At 37.4% G+C, this 14847-nt stretch overlaps 1 protein-coding gene across 2 annotated transcripts in view; it reads left to right on the forward strand.

Moving 5' to 3' along the window:
* rgs7a (regulator of G protein signaling 7a) overlaps positions 1 to 14847 on the forward strand; it is a 60686-nt gene that overhangs the window by 427 nt on the left and 45412 nt on the right. For both annotated transcript variants that reach the window (XM_079853619.1, XM_079853618.1), the window contains exons 2-3: positions 2805 to 3025; positions 3716 to 3836. In XM_079853619.1, coding sequence (XP_079709745.1) covers positions 3759 to 3836 — 78 coding nt within the window. In that variant the 5' untranslated portion in view covers positions 2805 to 3025; positions 3716 to 3758. The remainder of the gene's footprint in view (positions 1 to 2804; positions 3026 to 3715; positions 3837 to 14847) is intronic.

Here is a 14847-nt window from a genome sequence, read left to right on the forward strand (position 1 = left end):
CCTCAATGGTAATTAATAGGACAAAGCAACAAATCTCCAGGTTATCTGAGTGGAACTGCACTGTAGGTAATTTCCAATTAAAAGCACCTAACATTCGGGGCCTGACAAACAATCATATGATTTTTGAGATGAGAAATCATATATTTATGGTAGCAATAATGTAGGTTAGTTATATAGATGGTAGGGGTGTGTGATATTGACAAAAACAAATGATATCTTAATATTTTATCGATAATAATTTTGCTGATAGTGTTTATTGTGTTGGTACATGGCAGGTTTAGGACTGCCGTTGACAGCTAACTGACAGCTATAAAATAAATATTCATATTTTGTGCGGTGGTCAGTTTGCAGTAGTGACAGAAATTATCTTTTTTTTTTCAATAAGTTTAAATTGATTTTTACCTTTTATGGGCATTTTACCTTTATAAAGCCATTTTTAACCTAATTAAATGTATGCATCATCTTCTCTGTCAAATTCTTACATTTAATCAATAAATTCAATTAGAACAATAAGACACAATATGGCTGTTACCAATCAAATGAAATCAGTATCAACAAAATTATTTTTTAAAGCTGTTTAATGCAGCTCAGAGGGACATGAATGTATTTAACCTGCAGTTACAAATGCATAATGTTTTAAAAATAAAATGTTGAATATTGATATTTTGAAATTATTTAAAAATGAAAAGATACTTTAAATGTGAAATTAAAACTGCCAAGTGGAAGCAAGTCACTGTAAATGAGTGAGAACATCGGCTGCATCCGAAACCGCATACTTCCCTACTAGTCAGCGACAAGTCATGTGACAAAATAAGTATGTCCGAAATACTTCACAGTACTCATAAAAGAGTAGGCAAAAAGTACCTGGATGATCTATTACTTCCGCCAAGATTCTGAAGTGTGCATACAATGGACACTTTACTATCCCATGAGGCCACGGGAGAGGATTTATGAATGGCAGTAAAGCGACGTAACTGACACTGTCACTCTGGTAGGTCACATGATAATGACAACATGGAGAATGTACAATGTCCAGATTACATTCATACTACACACATTCATACTACATAGAACATACTTTTATAGTGGTCGTGATGTAACTACTTACTCAAGATACGATTTCAAACGCAGCCATTGAGTTTCAACCAATTCATTTGACAAAGCATTTGTATGAGTCATGGAATCATTCATTCAAACGATTTGTTCATTCAGTAACGAGACACTATACAGTCCTGTGGCTTTGAAACTGTTTTCATTGGTGAAAAAAAGCAAAAACAGGCAATATTGTGTCTAAAATGTAAGTCACTTAATATTAACTTATTGTTTATTGAACTGCTGTATAAAATCAACATTGCATTTGTAATCATGCTGATATTTGGAGAAAAAAAACCTGCACTCTATGATTTTAATTAATAAATGATATAAATATTAAAGACATACAGAAGTATTTTTGCCCCCTTTTATTGAAAATTGGGGGCATTATAAATGCTTTTTAAATCACACAGTGAAAGGTTGCACTGTAAATGCACAAGCTCACTTGTCTAACCTACTAGACTACATCACGTAGTGTATGTGTGCACTCTCTGTGTGCTTTTGTAAAGAGAGGGACATAGAGTACGTGATAATGTCAGATCACACATTGTTAAAACAACAATCACGATAATATCATAGACTATATATATCTCACACCCCTAATAGATGGTAACTGTAAATGCAGTAATGTCTCTTAATTAATTAATTAAATAATAGTAACAGAAAGTATGCATTGCTTAACAATGTACAACAGCTGCATAGTTTCTGCCACATTTGTTTTAGGTTCTCTCAATTTACCCTGAAGTCAATTTTGCAGTGTGCATTAGATTGTTAAAATGCAGGAGGGGAGTGATTAATGATGACTTTAACCTTTCTTTTGTAGACGTCTGCGCCCATCTGTGATCATTTGATCCACACTAAGAATAGAAATGAAAAATGTATGAATTCTTGATTTTGGTACTTTGAGTCTAAAGACCACCCTTAAGGAAATGTGTTTTTATCTGGTCTCAAAGTATGAAAGAAACTAAAAGCAGTCAATGGCTCACTTTGCACATCAGTTGCAACATTGTGTTGTGTTAGGCTACTAGGTGTTTAAGAAAATACTGTAGTGGCCTTGTTGCAATGTAGTGTTAGGAGAAAATTACATTCAAGGGGCCTTTTACCCTGTCATAGAGAACAATAATGGTGAGGGGCTCATTCTTAGGGTCATTCCATTTCAAGAGGTTCAGTCTAGGATGCTTGGCCATTTTTATTTTTCAAAAATATTTCAGGTCAGCTCTATAGCTCCTTAAAAATCTCTAGTGCACATTACAAGGTACACATGTATTAGTATTTTGCACATTTTCTGTTTACTGAAGTCCAAATGAAAAGAACCAGAATGCTCAGGGTTCCGCTTTCAGGGTCAGAGAATGTTTTCAGTCTCAGCCCTAATTATTTTAATAGTGCATTTTTAAAAAATACACATTTTGGGCAAGAGTCTCAGTTTGCATTTGTGATTAAATGCCTTGTCTGTTTCAGGTAATGCCACCATCATCATTTCCATATAGACATTCTCACTCTCCAACAAATTTTTCCAACAGATTACCAGTGTTTAATAGAATAATTGAAAGTTTATGTCTCTTAATTTAATAACGAAGCAATATAACAATTTATTAGGAATTCGCTAGCCTGTATTATATTATTTAATGGGCTATTTAAATATTATGAATTATTTACAAAACACAAATGCCAAATCCCTCAAAGAAAAGCACTCCCTCCTCTTTTTTTTTTAGGCTCCAGGATTGGTTCAAGGTTGGATGCGCGTGCCCTTGTCGCTGGCGCGTGCGTGCCCCGTCCTTCAGCAGAAACCCTGCGCGCGATAACGCGTCAGCATCAAGCAAAGGATCACTAATATTTCCAATAAATGATACGTCTGATAGCTGACGAACTGCACGAGCTTGCTCCACTCTGGGATCGCGGATCCATATATCAGGGGAGACGGGGCGTGTTTGAGGTGAGAGTGAACATAAGTGATGCTTTTGTGATTGTGTTGTGCATTTGGTTGGTGATGCCAGGTTTCTGAGGACTCGTGCAAGGGTCTGCAGTTCCGCCTGAGGAGCTGTCTGTGGTTCTGAAAAAAATCGAGTGTCTGTGCAAGACTGTGCGTTTTTGGTTACACGAAAATTAGCTCCCTGCTCCATTTTCTGGCGGTCTGAAGCAAGATAAGACAGCGAATCTCGCTTGGCACACCATTAAGCCTTCACATGCATGACATACGGATGCAGCGCGAGGTGGAACAGTGTTTGCATTTAATTGGCTGTCCCACCGATCCTGCAAAACTGAGAAGTGTGTTTGATCTGTGACCTGCTGTCATCAGTTTTAATTTTAGCGTTTACGTATAATCTGTTCATTTTAACCTTGAGAGTGAAAAATCCTCTAATAAATGGTTTTAAGATATCCAAATATAATTGCAATCCAAATGATGGTTTCACTCAAACATCGTTGGTAAAGCATCAGAAATGACACAATCAGGTGGGGATTATCACAAAGACATTGTCAACTGATCTTTAGTCCTGCAATGTTGCACTATCATAAATACTTTAATTTATTTATTCATTTTTTTTTATCATATCATTCCAAGATTTGGTGTTTTAAGCAGCCAGGTGTATAATTGTTTGTTGTGTGCCTTGTTTCTCTCTGTCAGGTGTATATCCACTGGAGTAGCTGTTCTGCAGAGTTTTTGAACCATGGCGAAGAACAACAGCCTCCATCCAAATAGCAACGGAGAGACGGACGACTCGCCAAACATGCTGGTTTACAGAAAGGTAGGACTTTCGAATAATTATTTGGATTGCTTTTGGTTGCTTTATGAAAGTTATTGACTTTTGAACAAAACTAGTATGATGAGCTTTGTTCTGAGCACAGTTTTTTGGAAAAGAATGTATGAGTTATTTGTTTGAAAAGCAGTTTCTGCGTAGACTAAAATCTTGGCTACAAAAAGCTGCATTTCAACTGTTATTGCCCAGAAAAAAAGAAGAGTTTGTCTACCACACACTGCTTACAAAAAGGCTGCAACATTATTTTGGCTAACAAATGTTTACAACATTAAAATACCCTTGTGCTGCTAATACAATTCAACCTTAAAATCAACCTTCATTATGCAGCCGACCCTTGTTTTAATGTATAGCAGAATGGTTTATTGTGTTAAGTCGTGTCACCAATCGTTATATAAAAATGTGAAGATGTTGAAGTTGAGGTTCGGAGAAAAGTTTTCACAACTTTTGCCTTTGTGACAACTTCCCCTTGTGACTATGACACTGGAGGGTATTTTCTGGTGAAGCAACAGGGATGGGAAAAAAAAAATCGTTTTGAAAAAGTAGAGGCGGACATTGAAACTTTTTCGACCTTTCTTACTCTCCATCTTTCTGATGATTGGTAATTTGCTCATCACAGCCAAAGTCATTTGTGTTGCTGATTGGGAACTGAAGTCTATCATTGTGGCTGAGAGCCCCTAATGTTACCACTCGCCCTGTGGAGTCTCAGAAAAGAAACATGAATTTTTCACAAAGCCATTATCACATAATTTAAAGACTTGTGTGGCAAATTACAGTTTCCATCATGGTCAGTCGTTGTGTCATTAATTAGTAGCCTGCTTAAATGAGGCATCTGAGTGCTTCCCTGAGATGAATTCATCATTCTAGTTTCTAGGCCGACATTAGGAATGGGCGATATACTGAATATTCATGATATATTTGTGATGATTTTGCATAGTGAAATAATGCAAAAAAAAATAAAAATTTGCATACATTTTTTTAAAAGTGTCAAAAGCTTCTCTGATCTAAACTTTGTTAGTTTTGTTCCAATGAATGGATTCAATATCTCTGGATCAAGATTTGTGTAGAAAGATGCTGTTTGCTGCCATATGGTGTAACTATGACATCTACTAGCAGGGGCTAACAAAGCCGTGCTAACCAGCCAAACCTTGACCTAACCCTTTGATACAGCAAAGACCCAAACTCCTGTCCTGTGCAAACACAACTAGTATTTCCTATGTCCTGTACCAGCTTGCCCTCCTGTCTCTCCTGAGCATGTTCAATTTCAATCTGTTCCCTTAGGTGCGGCTGAAATATGTTGTCAGAACATGACAGTCAGATATAGTTTGGAGACAGTGAATCATTCATCTATCAGAGACATCCTCTTGCAGGACTCAATTTTTTTCTTCCTTCTTTCAATTCATTTCCTTCACCCTTCAGTTGATTTTCACATTTCCTCCATGCTGCTTCAGTCCTATTAGGTGTGCTGTGCCGTGGAGGTGCAGGGAGGAAAGGTACTCTGCAGTCAGAGATACTGTGGCTCTTTCCTTCACATCACAAGACATTAACTCACCCAATTCAGAACTAATAACTACTGGCCAGCCCCTTATCACGGGCTTTTCTTACAGATCTCAAAGCGCTGAATAGATTTATGAAGGACCCGAGGCAGAACAGGGACGCTTTTCCCGAAAGCATCACAACCATAAGTGCATTGCAAAAACGGCCATATATGAATCTCCGTAGAATTATGGACATTTGGACAATTATGGATATTTCCCAAAAGTTCTTGAAAATGTTCGATTTACAAGTGCTTGGGAGTAACTGTAGTTTATTTATGTGCACACATTTACTTGTGCACAGATAAATGATTTATAAATCAAAAATTGGTTTGATGGTGATTTTAAAATTAAATGAAATATTAAATGAATGATTCTAATGTGACATTTCGGCATGTCAAGAACAGAAAGCGATTTTAAGTAGTATGTGAACCACTTTCTGACATGATGTACTTATTTGCTCATTATTTATTTATCACCAATGGTCCACTGTTGCCATGTGCTCCATAAAAAATTATAAATATTACAGGATAAAAATAGTACACTTACATAAACACAAGCAAATAAAACACCAGTAAAAAAACACTCACTGATAATATCAAATATATTGTTCGTGTGTTGTGTTACTGCAGGAGTATGGTGCATAATTTTGTTCCAATTCAGTATGAACAGATGGAATTTGCACGCTTGGTTGCCCACCCATGAGTTTGTATCTCTTTGGGAACAGTGGGAAATATAACGAGGAATTTGGCTTGGAAATGTTAAATTATAAAGTGACCAAGAGTGGCCACAAGTAATCATGAAAAAATTGCAGCTACTGTTGCATGTGAATAAATCACAATTGTAAGGCTGTTGAACTCTATAAATGTAATTCTCAGTTGTCTACTTGATTAATTCCTCAGCTGATGTTAAATTATCATTAGTTGTCTACATTTAGTTTGAAGTGTAGAATATTATCTAGCAAGGTGCCAGCAGTTTGTTCCCAGATTAAAAATCGAATTTGAATAAGCTTTCAAAACACTTTTTAAATGTGAATACCATTAAATATATTTGCAATACAGTGCACAGCATGACCTGACAACATTATAAAGTGGTAAATGTCACAGGACCTAAACCTGAGCCTTGTGGGACTTCTTTCAATACTTGCAATTCTTGCAATTAATTAGAATTTTAATATGACTTGATAAAATCATTAACATTTATTTAACTTGGACACTCTTTAATTTATTCAGCATCTTTTCTTTTACTTAATTTAAAGTTTTTACTATCGTACATCTTCATGCACGTCCCCTTTGCTCAACATCGAACACAGTGGTGAAATAAATAATGTAATAAAGATCTTGTGTAGATGATGGCCGTTTTATCTCCCTTTGTGTTTTGTTGCATAGACCTGTACATTCTTGAGTTGTCCTACTCTGTTCTTACTGTGAGGAAGAGACAGACAGAATGAGAAAGAGACAGATACAGATACAAAGACAGAGAGAGGGGGAGACAGAATACTAAATCAGGAAGTGTACCTAGTGTCTGTTATATAGCATCCAGAGGTGTTGGAGAAATAGATGAGTCACATGTCCCTGAAGTACTGCCTTCGGCTTGTTAGCCACACACTTATACATGCATCTGCTGTTTCACACTGTATTGCATAGCTAAAGTGTAGCTGTGACAACTAAAAACACTGATTCTGTATGTCTGTTGACCAACCATAAGTACAGTTGAAGGTAAACAGCTGAGAATAGACAAATTATATCTTTGTGTAGCTAAATTACAGGTCAAAAGTTTGGGCACAGGTTACGATTTTTTAATTCTTTTGAAAGAAATTAATGATTATTTTATTCAACAGGGTAGGGGTCAGCGATATGATCAGAATCTCATATTACGATATGAGTAATACTAGCCTAACTAACATAAGTAAAAAAAAACTCAAGCTTACTGAAGACAAGCAAACAGTCAATGATAAAAAAAGAACAAAGAAACCTATTACAGGCAATAGGACAAAAAAACTACAATAAAACACAAATACAAATGAAATGAACCTAGTAGGGGTGTGACGAGACACTTATCTCACGAGACGAGACGAGACACGAGATTGGGTTCACGAGAACAAGACAAAAAACAAAGAACAAAAAAATTCAGAAATCCTCAATGACAAAATTCATGACTGGAAAAATAGTATGCAGATGCATTTTGCAATGTTTTAACTAATAATTTTCTAATGCATGTCATTTCAGGTCTACTTTGAGTATGAATTATCAAATGCATTGAAAAATGTTTTTACTGACTGGCTTTTCTCCTGTATGATTTCACATTAGTCTCCTCAGACCTTACTGTACATTTAAGAGCTTTCAGAACTTCTGATTGAGGCTGTGTGTGACCTCCTAACTGAACTCCTTTACATAAATTGAACAGAAAAATAAAAAACGGTATAAATAACAAAAATAAATAACAGTTTTCTCTTAGTCTTATTAAGTGCAAACAATAAGTGCAAGTGCAACCATAATCAAAGCTAGCACACAGATTCTATATAATTGTTGTGAAATTTATAGGGTTAATACAGTGAGTTTGGAAAAGGCCGGGTAGAGAGAAACGAGACTGGTGCGTTTGTCTCTACAGTTGTTCTTGCGGTCCGATTACAACTTCAGAAACGGAGCCTCTGTTATCCTTAAGACGTTACAGTACTCTCTCAATATTCAAAGTGCAAACAGAGACCAAAACAGAGACCATAGCCGCAAATAAACAGTCCAGAGGTGGGTATTGGGAGACAGACAGACTATTGTATGTATGCAGCCTAATTTGTGCGCAATGTGCATCAGGGAGCTTGTGTTTTACTTTCACTTTCAAATTCGTGATCGCGCATACTATGTGTATAGGGAGCAGCGGTGCTGAGCGCGCAATCCACAAGATAAGACATTTCAGACGAATCCTCTGCCATCGTCACGCGATCAGTGAACTGTGATTCGTGCTGCACTGATTGTGACGGCAACTCGTGCTGGATGAGCGTGTGCTCTGCTCATCCAGCACGAGTTGCCGTCGCAATCAGTGCAGCTTGTTTTACATTAGTTACATTACTCCCTTTACTTGTTTTACATTAGTTTACACTGCGTTCCAAATTATTATGCAAATTATATTTTACACTGATTTTGCAAATGACAGTCAGCATAATTTTCAAGTCACCAACCGTTAGGGTATAAGTCGAATTTCATTGAACAAACCACCCAACGAAAACAGGATTTTTTTCAAAAATAAAAAAACTCAAAATGCTGTGTTCCAAATTATTATGCACAACAGAGTTTGAAAACATTGTATAGGTTTTAAAGAACTGAAAATGGTCATTTGTTGAATTTGCAGCATTAGGAGGTCATATTTACTGAAATCAAAAGTTATTTCAACCAAACACATCTTAACAGGGCAAGTTACATGTTAACATAGGAATCCTTCTTTGATATCACCTTCACAATTCTTGCATCCATTGAACTTGTGAGTTCATGGAGAGTTTCTGCTTGAATTTCTTTGCAGGATGTCAGAATAGCCTCCCAGAGCTGCTGTTTTGATGCGAACTGCCTCCCACCCTCATACATCTTTTGCTTGAGGATGCTCCAAAGGTTTTCAATAGGGTTGAGTGTCAGGGGAGGATGGGGGCCACACCATGAGTTTTTCTCCTTTTATACCCATAGCAGCCAATGGCACAGAGGTATTGTTTGCAGCATGAGAGTCATTGTCATGCATGAAGATGATTTTGCTATGGAAGGCACGGTTCTTCTTTTTGTACCATGGAAGAAAGTGGTCAGTCAGAAACTCTATATACTTTGCAGAGGTCATTTTCACACCTTCAGGGACCCTAAAGGGGCCTACCAGCTCTCTCCCAATGATTCCGGCCCAAAACATGACTCCTCCACCTCCTTGCTGACGTCGCAGCCTTATTGGGACATGGTGGCCATCCACTAACCATCCACTACTCCATCCATCTGGACCATCCAGGGTTGCACGGCACTCATCAGTAAACAAGACTGTTTGAAAATTAGTCTTCATGTATTTATGGGCCCACTGCAACTGTTTCTGCTTGTGAGCATTGGTTAGGGGTGGTCGAATAGTAGGTTTATGCACAACTGCAAGCCTCTGGAGGATCCTACACCTTGAGGTTCTCGGGACTCCAGAGGCACCAGCAGCTTCAAATACCTGTTTGCTGCTTTGTAATGGCATTTTAGCAGCTCCTCTCTTAATCCGATGAATTTGTCTGGCAGTAACCTTCCTCATTATGCCTAAATCGCAGCCTTTGCGATTTCATAATCGCACCAAGATAGACCGGTTTAATTGCGATTAATCGTGTAGCCATATTGTCAAGAGCAGCGAGATATTTTCTCTCTTTTGTTGTTTGATTAATATTAATGATGCAGACAGCATCAGGTTTATTAGGCTGCTGTCACTTTAAGATCAAATGCATGGATCTAATATACTGTTACACATGTGTTTTTTTCTCAAATGTTTACATTCATTTAACATATAAATGACTACAGGATACTCGCAAAGCCAGTGGTGAGTTCAGAAATGTTAAAGTGAGTGGACCTCTGTGAAATGCTATTAGTAAATGTAATATTAGTAAGTGTAGTATTATTTTTTAACACAATAGGTGGTTTGCAGTCACGTGATTGTGATGACGCGCGGAATTCAAATGGAGGGCAGGAAGTGAAGAGCGGAATGGACGAGATGGAGGAAAGTCTGTACTGTACTACTTTAGGCGCTATTACAAGAGAAAGACATAGTCAAAAAATCTAAACATATTTTGGATGTGATCCTTGCGTTATGAAGAGGAGTGATTTTTTTCAACTGAATTGAAAGATTTGCCTGTCATCGAGGCTATCATTCTTTTTTGTCCTGTGGATTAACGTTAATCCGTTACGTTAACCCTAACAACCATTCAACGCTGCGGCGCTTCTCGACGTTAATTTCACGGCTGTTTACTTTACGTTATTAGGTTAACCACTCTCAAAGGTCTGCCGAAACACCACTAAACCACTGAAAGCTGCACCCTCAAAACACTTTGTAGGTAGCTTTGCTAACGTTACGCGTTTGTCTTCAGTTACAGGGGTAACTTACAAACTCAGAGAAAAGAAGAAACAATTACTTTGACTTTACAAAGTTCGGAAACTGGTACGTTACACAAACATAGCCACATAAGTTGTATTAACTCACCTTTGATGAAGTGATCACTGCACACACACACGGGCATTTTCCGATTCGGCTCCTCCCGACCACAGACGTAGGTTTGCAAGCCATTTTTTTCTGGCATTTTCGGTCAATTTCTTGCATTTTTCCCCCTTATGAACAACAACTTTTGGTACAGGATAAAAACTCCTCATGGTTTCTCGGTTTGATCGATTTGAGCAACCATAAACGACGCAAAACATAGGCATTTTGAGTTTGTTATAGTGCTTCCTAAATGTAGCAAATCACTTCCTGCCCTCCATCTGCATTTCGCGCCATGGCAACGCAGTAACGTGACGTCATATGCAAACAACCTATAGGTCACCTGTATGCATACGACATCAGCATTTTCTTTATTTTAATAGTTTTAATTTTAATAATTTTAATAGTCACATTTCTGACATTTCTAAAATCTCATTTGCATTCCTATTGTCTAAAAAGCTCAAGGAACATGTAGTGTTGATGTACAGAGTCTGTTCAGAGTCATTTCAGGAATATGTGAGTGTATATAATAGCTGTCAAGGGCTTCCACAAACACACAGCATTTGAGAAGCACACATTGCTAAATCTGAGTCAAACATCCAGGCAAACGTATATGCTCGTGTACACACATGCATATTGTAGTACTCCAGTAAGACACTTCTTCAGCTATTGTTTATAGCTCAAGGGCAGCATAAATTTCTCGCATTAAAGGAAGCTGAAGGATCTTTAGAGTTTCCAGCTATCACACTGTGTTGAAGATGCTCAGTCACACAAACTGCTCCTGAATATAATATAAAATATAATGTAAAAAAAAAATCTCTCTTCGCTGATGGAGACACCAATCTGTTCCAACATGACCATCTCCACTTCTGCCTTCTTCTCATGCATAATTCATATCCAGACCAGCATGCCTCTTTTTTTTATCCCGCTGTACACCCTATGTTGAGTGACTTCTACAGTATCTCAGCCAAACCCTGCAAAGGGCCTCTATGCAGTATGAGAAAACAGGATTGACTCAATCGAGTGTTGAATGGCTTGTCATTTCTAATCCCTTCTTCTTGATTTAAGGAATGTACATCCTTCATTGGTGAAGTGGAGTTGCCATCGGTGACAGACTTATGACTCATCATGTGCTATCTTAACGCTCTGCGTACGCCTGTCTTCCGGCTGTTACGTCAGTGTGGTTTTGTGGTAACATATGTGCTGTTGGTGGGGGTTGTAGTGGGGAATGAGATGGAAATGAGGAATTGTCTTTCGGATGAATTTTTAGACTCAAAACCACGTTGCGTGACTGACACTTAAGCGGAGGTGCCATCTTCTCTTATCATCACATTTTAGGCCAGATTTACCAAACAGGGCAAATTAGCATGAGAGCGCAATTTAAAAAAAGCGTAGATGGGAGTGGAAAGTTCTGAGCGTGATCTTCTGTCGACGCACAAATTAAAGAACACAGATGCAGCCGGATCATTTCCATAATGATCAATACAATATACCAATTAGCGTCTGGTTTGAGACATGCTTTTTTGGGGTGGTAAATAATGCCACAAGAGAGGGTTTGCGCTGACGTAAGCTGTTAGTAAATCTGGCTCTAAGCATGTTCTTTTGACTGTTTTATGTAGCCTACTGTTTGTGAGTGTGTGTGCACGCATTTGTTTGATGCAACTCTCGTCTCAGATCCAAGCATGAGATGTGTGTGTATATGTATACATATTTTTTAATACAGTATTTATGCTTTCAAAAATACATATACAATATACCGTTCAAAAGTAAGATGTTTTTACATTTTTGAAAGAAGTCTCTCACACTCACCAAGGTTGCCTGAATTTTCAGCAGTTGTTACTCCCCAGTCTCATGATCATGTTACATGATCCTTCAGAAATCATTTGAATTTGCTGATTTGGTAGAAACATTTCTTAATATCAATGTTGAAATATTACGGTGCAAACCGTCATATATATATTTTTTTCAGAACTTTTTGATGAATAAAAGTAAAAATAATAATAATTCTTATTGACCCCAAACTTTTAAACGGTAGGTTATACATATTTTTTATGCAATATTTATGCATCCAAAAGTCATGTTTTTTGCAGTATAGAAATAGAACTTTGTCAAAGTAGATATTTATATTTATTTTGCTGTGACGGATTGAAGCACAATTTGCTCAAATTAGTCTATGTCATACTCTTGCTAATGGGTTAGGATGGTCGACAAGCCGATAAATTTGATTAGTCAATTAGCAAAATTGACTTAGCTTTAATATTTTAGCAGCTGTGTTTTAAAGGGGATGACTTTAGATATGCAACTTTTTGCAGAGGGTTCCGCCAAATGCATTGATTCCCTGACGACAGTTAACTCTCTCTGAGAAGTTGCAAATTAAATTGAAAGCCCTGCCACTACAGCCATTACAACAGCACTTTTCCAATAAGTCTAGCGCCTTCAATAAAGTTCAAGACCATTACTGCCAGTCTTCATTGTTTGCTGTGAGCGATGTTCTCGTTATTTTGCATGATCCATCTCAGGTTCATTTGACAAAGACACTGCTGTGCAATAAAATATATTGTAGATTTACCCTATATATTTGTTGTATATTTGTCAGTTAGCAAATTGAATGTGCTGGGATTAAGTCTGTGTTGTTTTTTAATTGTTATTTCATGTACACATCCAGCATCCAGCCAACTAGCTGTTAAGGCAGTTGACTCTATGTAGTTTTGCACATCCCTGTTGACCTGTTTTTTTTTGTTTTTTTTTAAGTCTATGAAAATTCAGTGAATCTTTCGAATAGGGCTGTGCAAAAATATCGATACAGCTAACTGTCGTGATATTTTTTTTCACGCTAGTGTATCGATATTCCAACCTCTAGTAGTATCGATACTTTTTTTAAAAAATCGTGTTTTAAACAGATTTAAAATGACGTTAGCATTTCATCAAATCTCAGTGTCAAACGACCTCCTCAGTTCCTGTAGATCGCTGACTCGCTGTCTACGTTGCCCGTACGTATATTCACATGGCCAATGTCTCAGAAGTAAGTGGGAGCGAGCATGGCGGAAAATTTAAGAGCGCCTCCAGCTTGCAGAGCCAACGTGTGGGTGTACTTTTGTTTTTAAAATAAGTCAGGGAGTAATGAACAAGATGAAACAAATGCCGTTTGTAAGCTTTGCTAGGCTACACAAAAATGTTCAGGAAACAACCAACTTGCGTTAGGCTATCACTTAAGACACCAAGCAGATGAAATGGCGGCACTGCAACCTCCGCCGAATCTGTTGATTCAAGGCAAACTACACTGGATAATAACACCACCAAGCATCCGTCTACCTCAGCTCGTGCAAAGAAGAGAATGAAGTCGGTGGCGCATTTCATTTGTAAGGATTTGCGGCCGTATAGTGTGGTTGAAAACCCCGGCTTAAGGCATATGGTGAACACTATGGACACTATGGACCAAAATTGTTTTCAGCATAGTCAAGTCACCTTTATTTATATTGCGCTCTTTGCAAAACAGAGATTGTTTCAAAGCAGCTTTACAGTGATAACAGGAAATGAATGCAACAGCTTTTGTTAAAGCATTTACAGCAGCTCTCGAAGAAAATAGTGTCATTTTCCATATTAAGTTTGTTCAGTACTTGATTCATTTAGGTTGTAAAAATCATTAGTTAATAATTTAGTTTATTTATACATCAGCTCTATAGAAAACAGTGATGTCATTGATGAGTTCTCATAAAGTGGTGTTAATGCAGGCAGATCAATTATATTGTTATATTTCAGTTGACTATTTATTGACTATTTCAGTTTTATAAATTGTGGCATCTACATTTTAGGTGTTCAGTAACACAGTATGCACTTCATACATTTCAGTGTGTTCACTGTTCAATAGTGTGTTCACTGTTCACTGCAAATAGCTTTGCTAATAAATTGGAATGGAAGTTATTATTTTTCTGCTGAGTTATCAATATATGTGTGATACCAGAATACCTCAGGTGATACACAGCAAGTTGTATTTTCACCTCTATTATTTTGTAAATTTTTGTTTAAAAAAAAAAATGTGCAATATGTATCGCATCGCAATATATCGTGACACATGTATCGTGATATGTATCGTATCGTGAGCCCCTTGCCAATACCACAGCCCTACTTTCGACAAATTTCTATCTGGAATTCAGAAAAACATAGGGTTTGAAAATGATGTTTTATTTATTCAATTGCCATGATGATTATCCTCTGACTAGCCATACTTGTCCACTGGAGTGGAGTAGGCAGAGCAAGAGTGAGGCTTCTATTTCTTTCTCTATGGG

Source organism: Squalius cephalus (assembly GCF_949319135.1).
Source record: "Squalius cephalus genome assembly, chromosome: 20".
NCBI lineage: Eukaryota > Metazoa > Chordata > Actinopteri > Cypriniformes > Leuciscidae > Squalius > Squalius cephalus.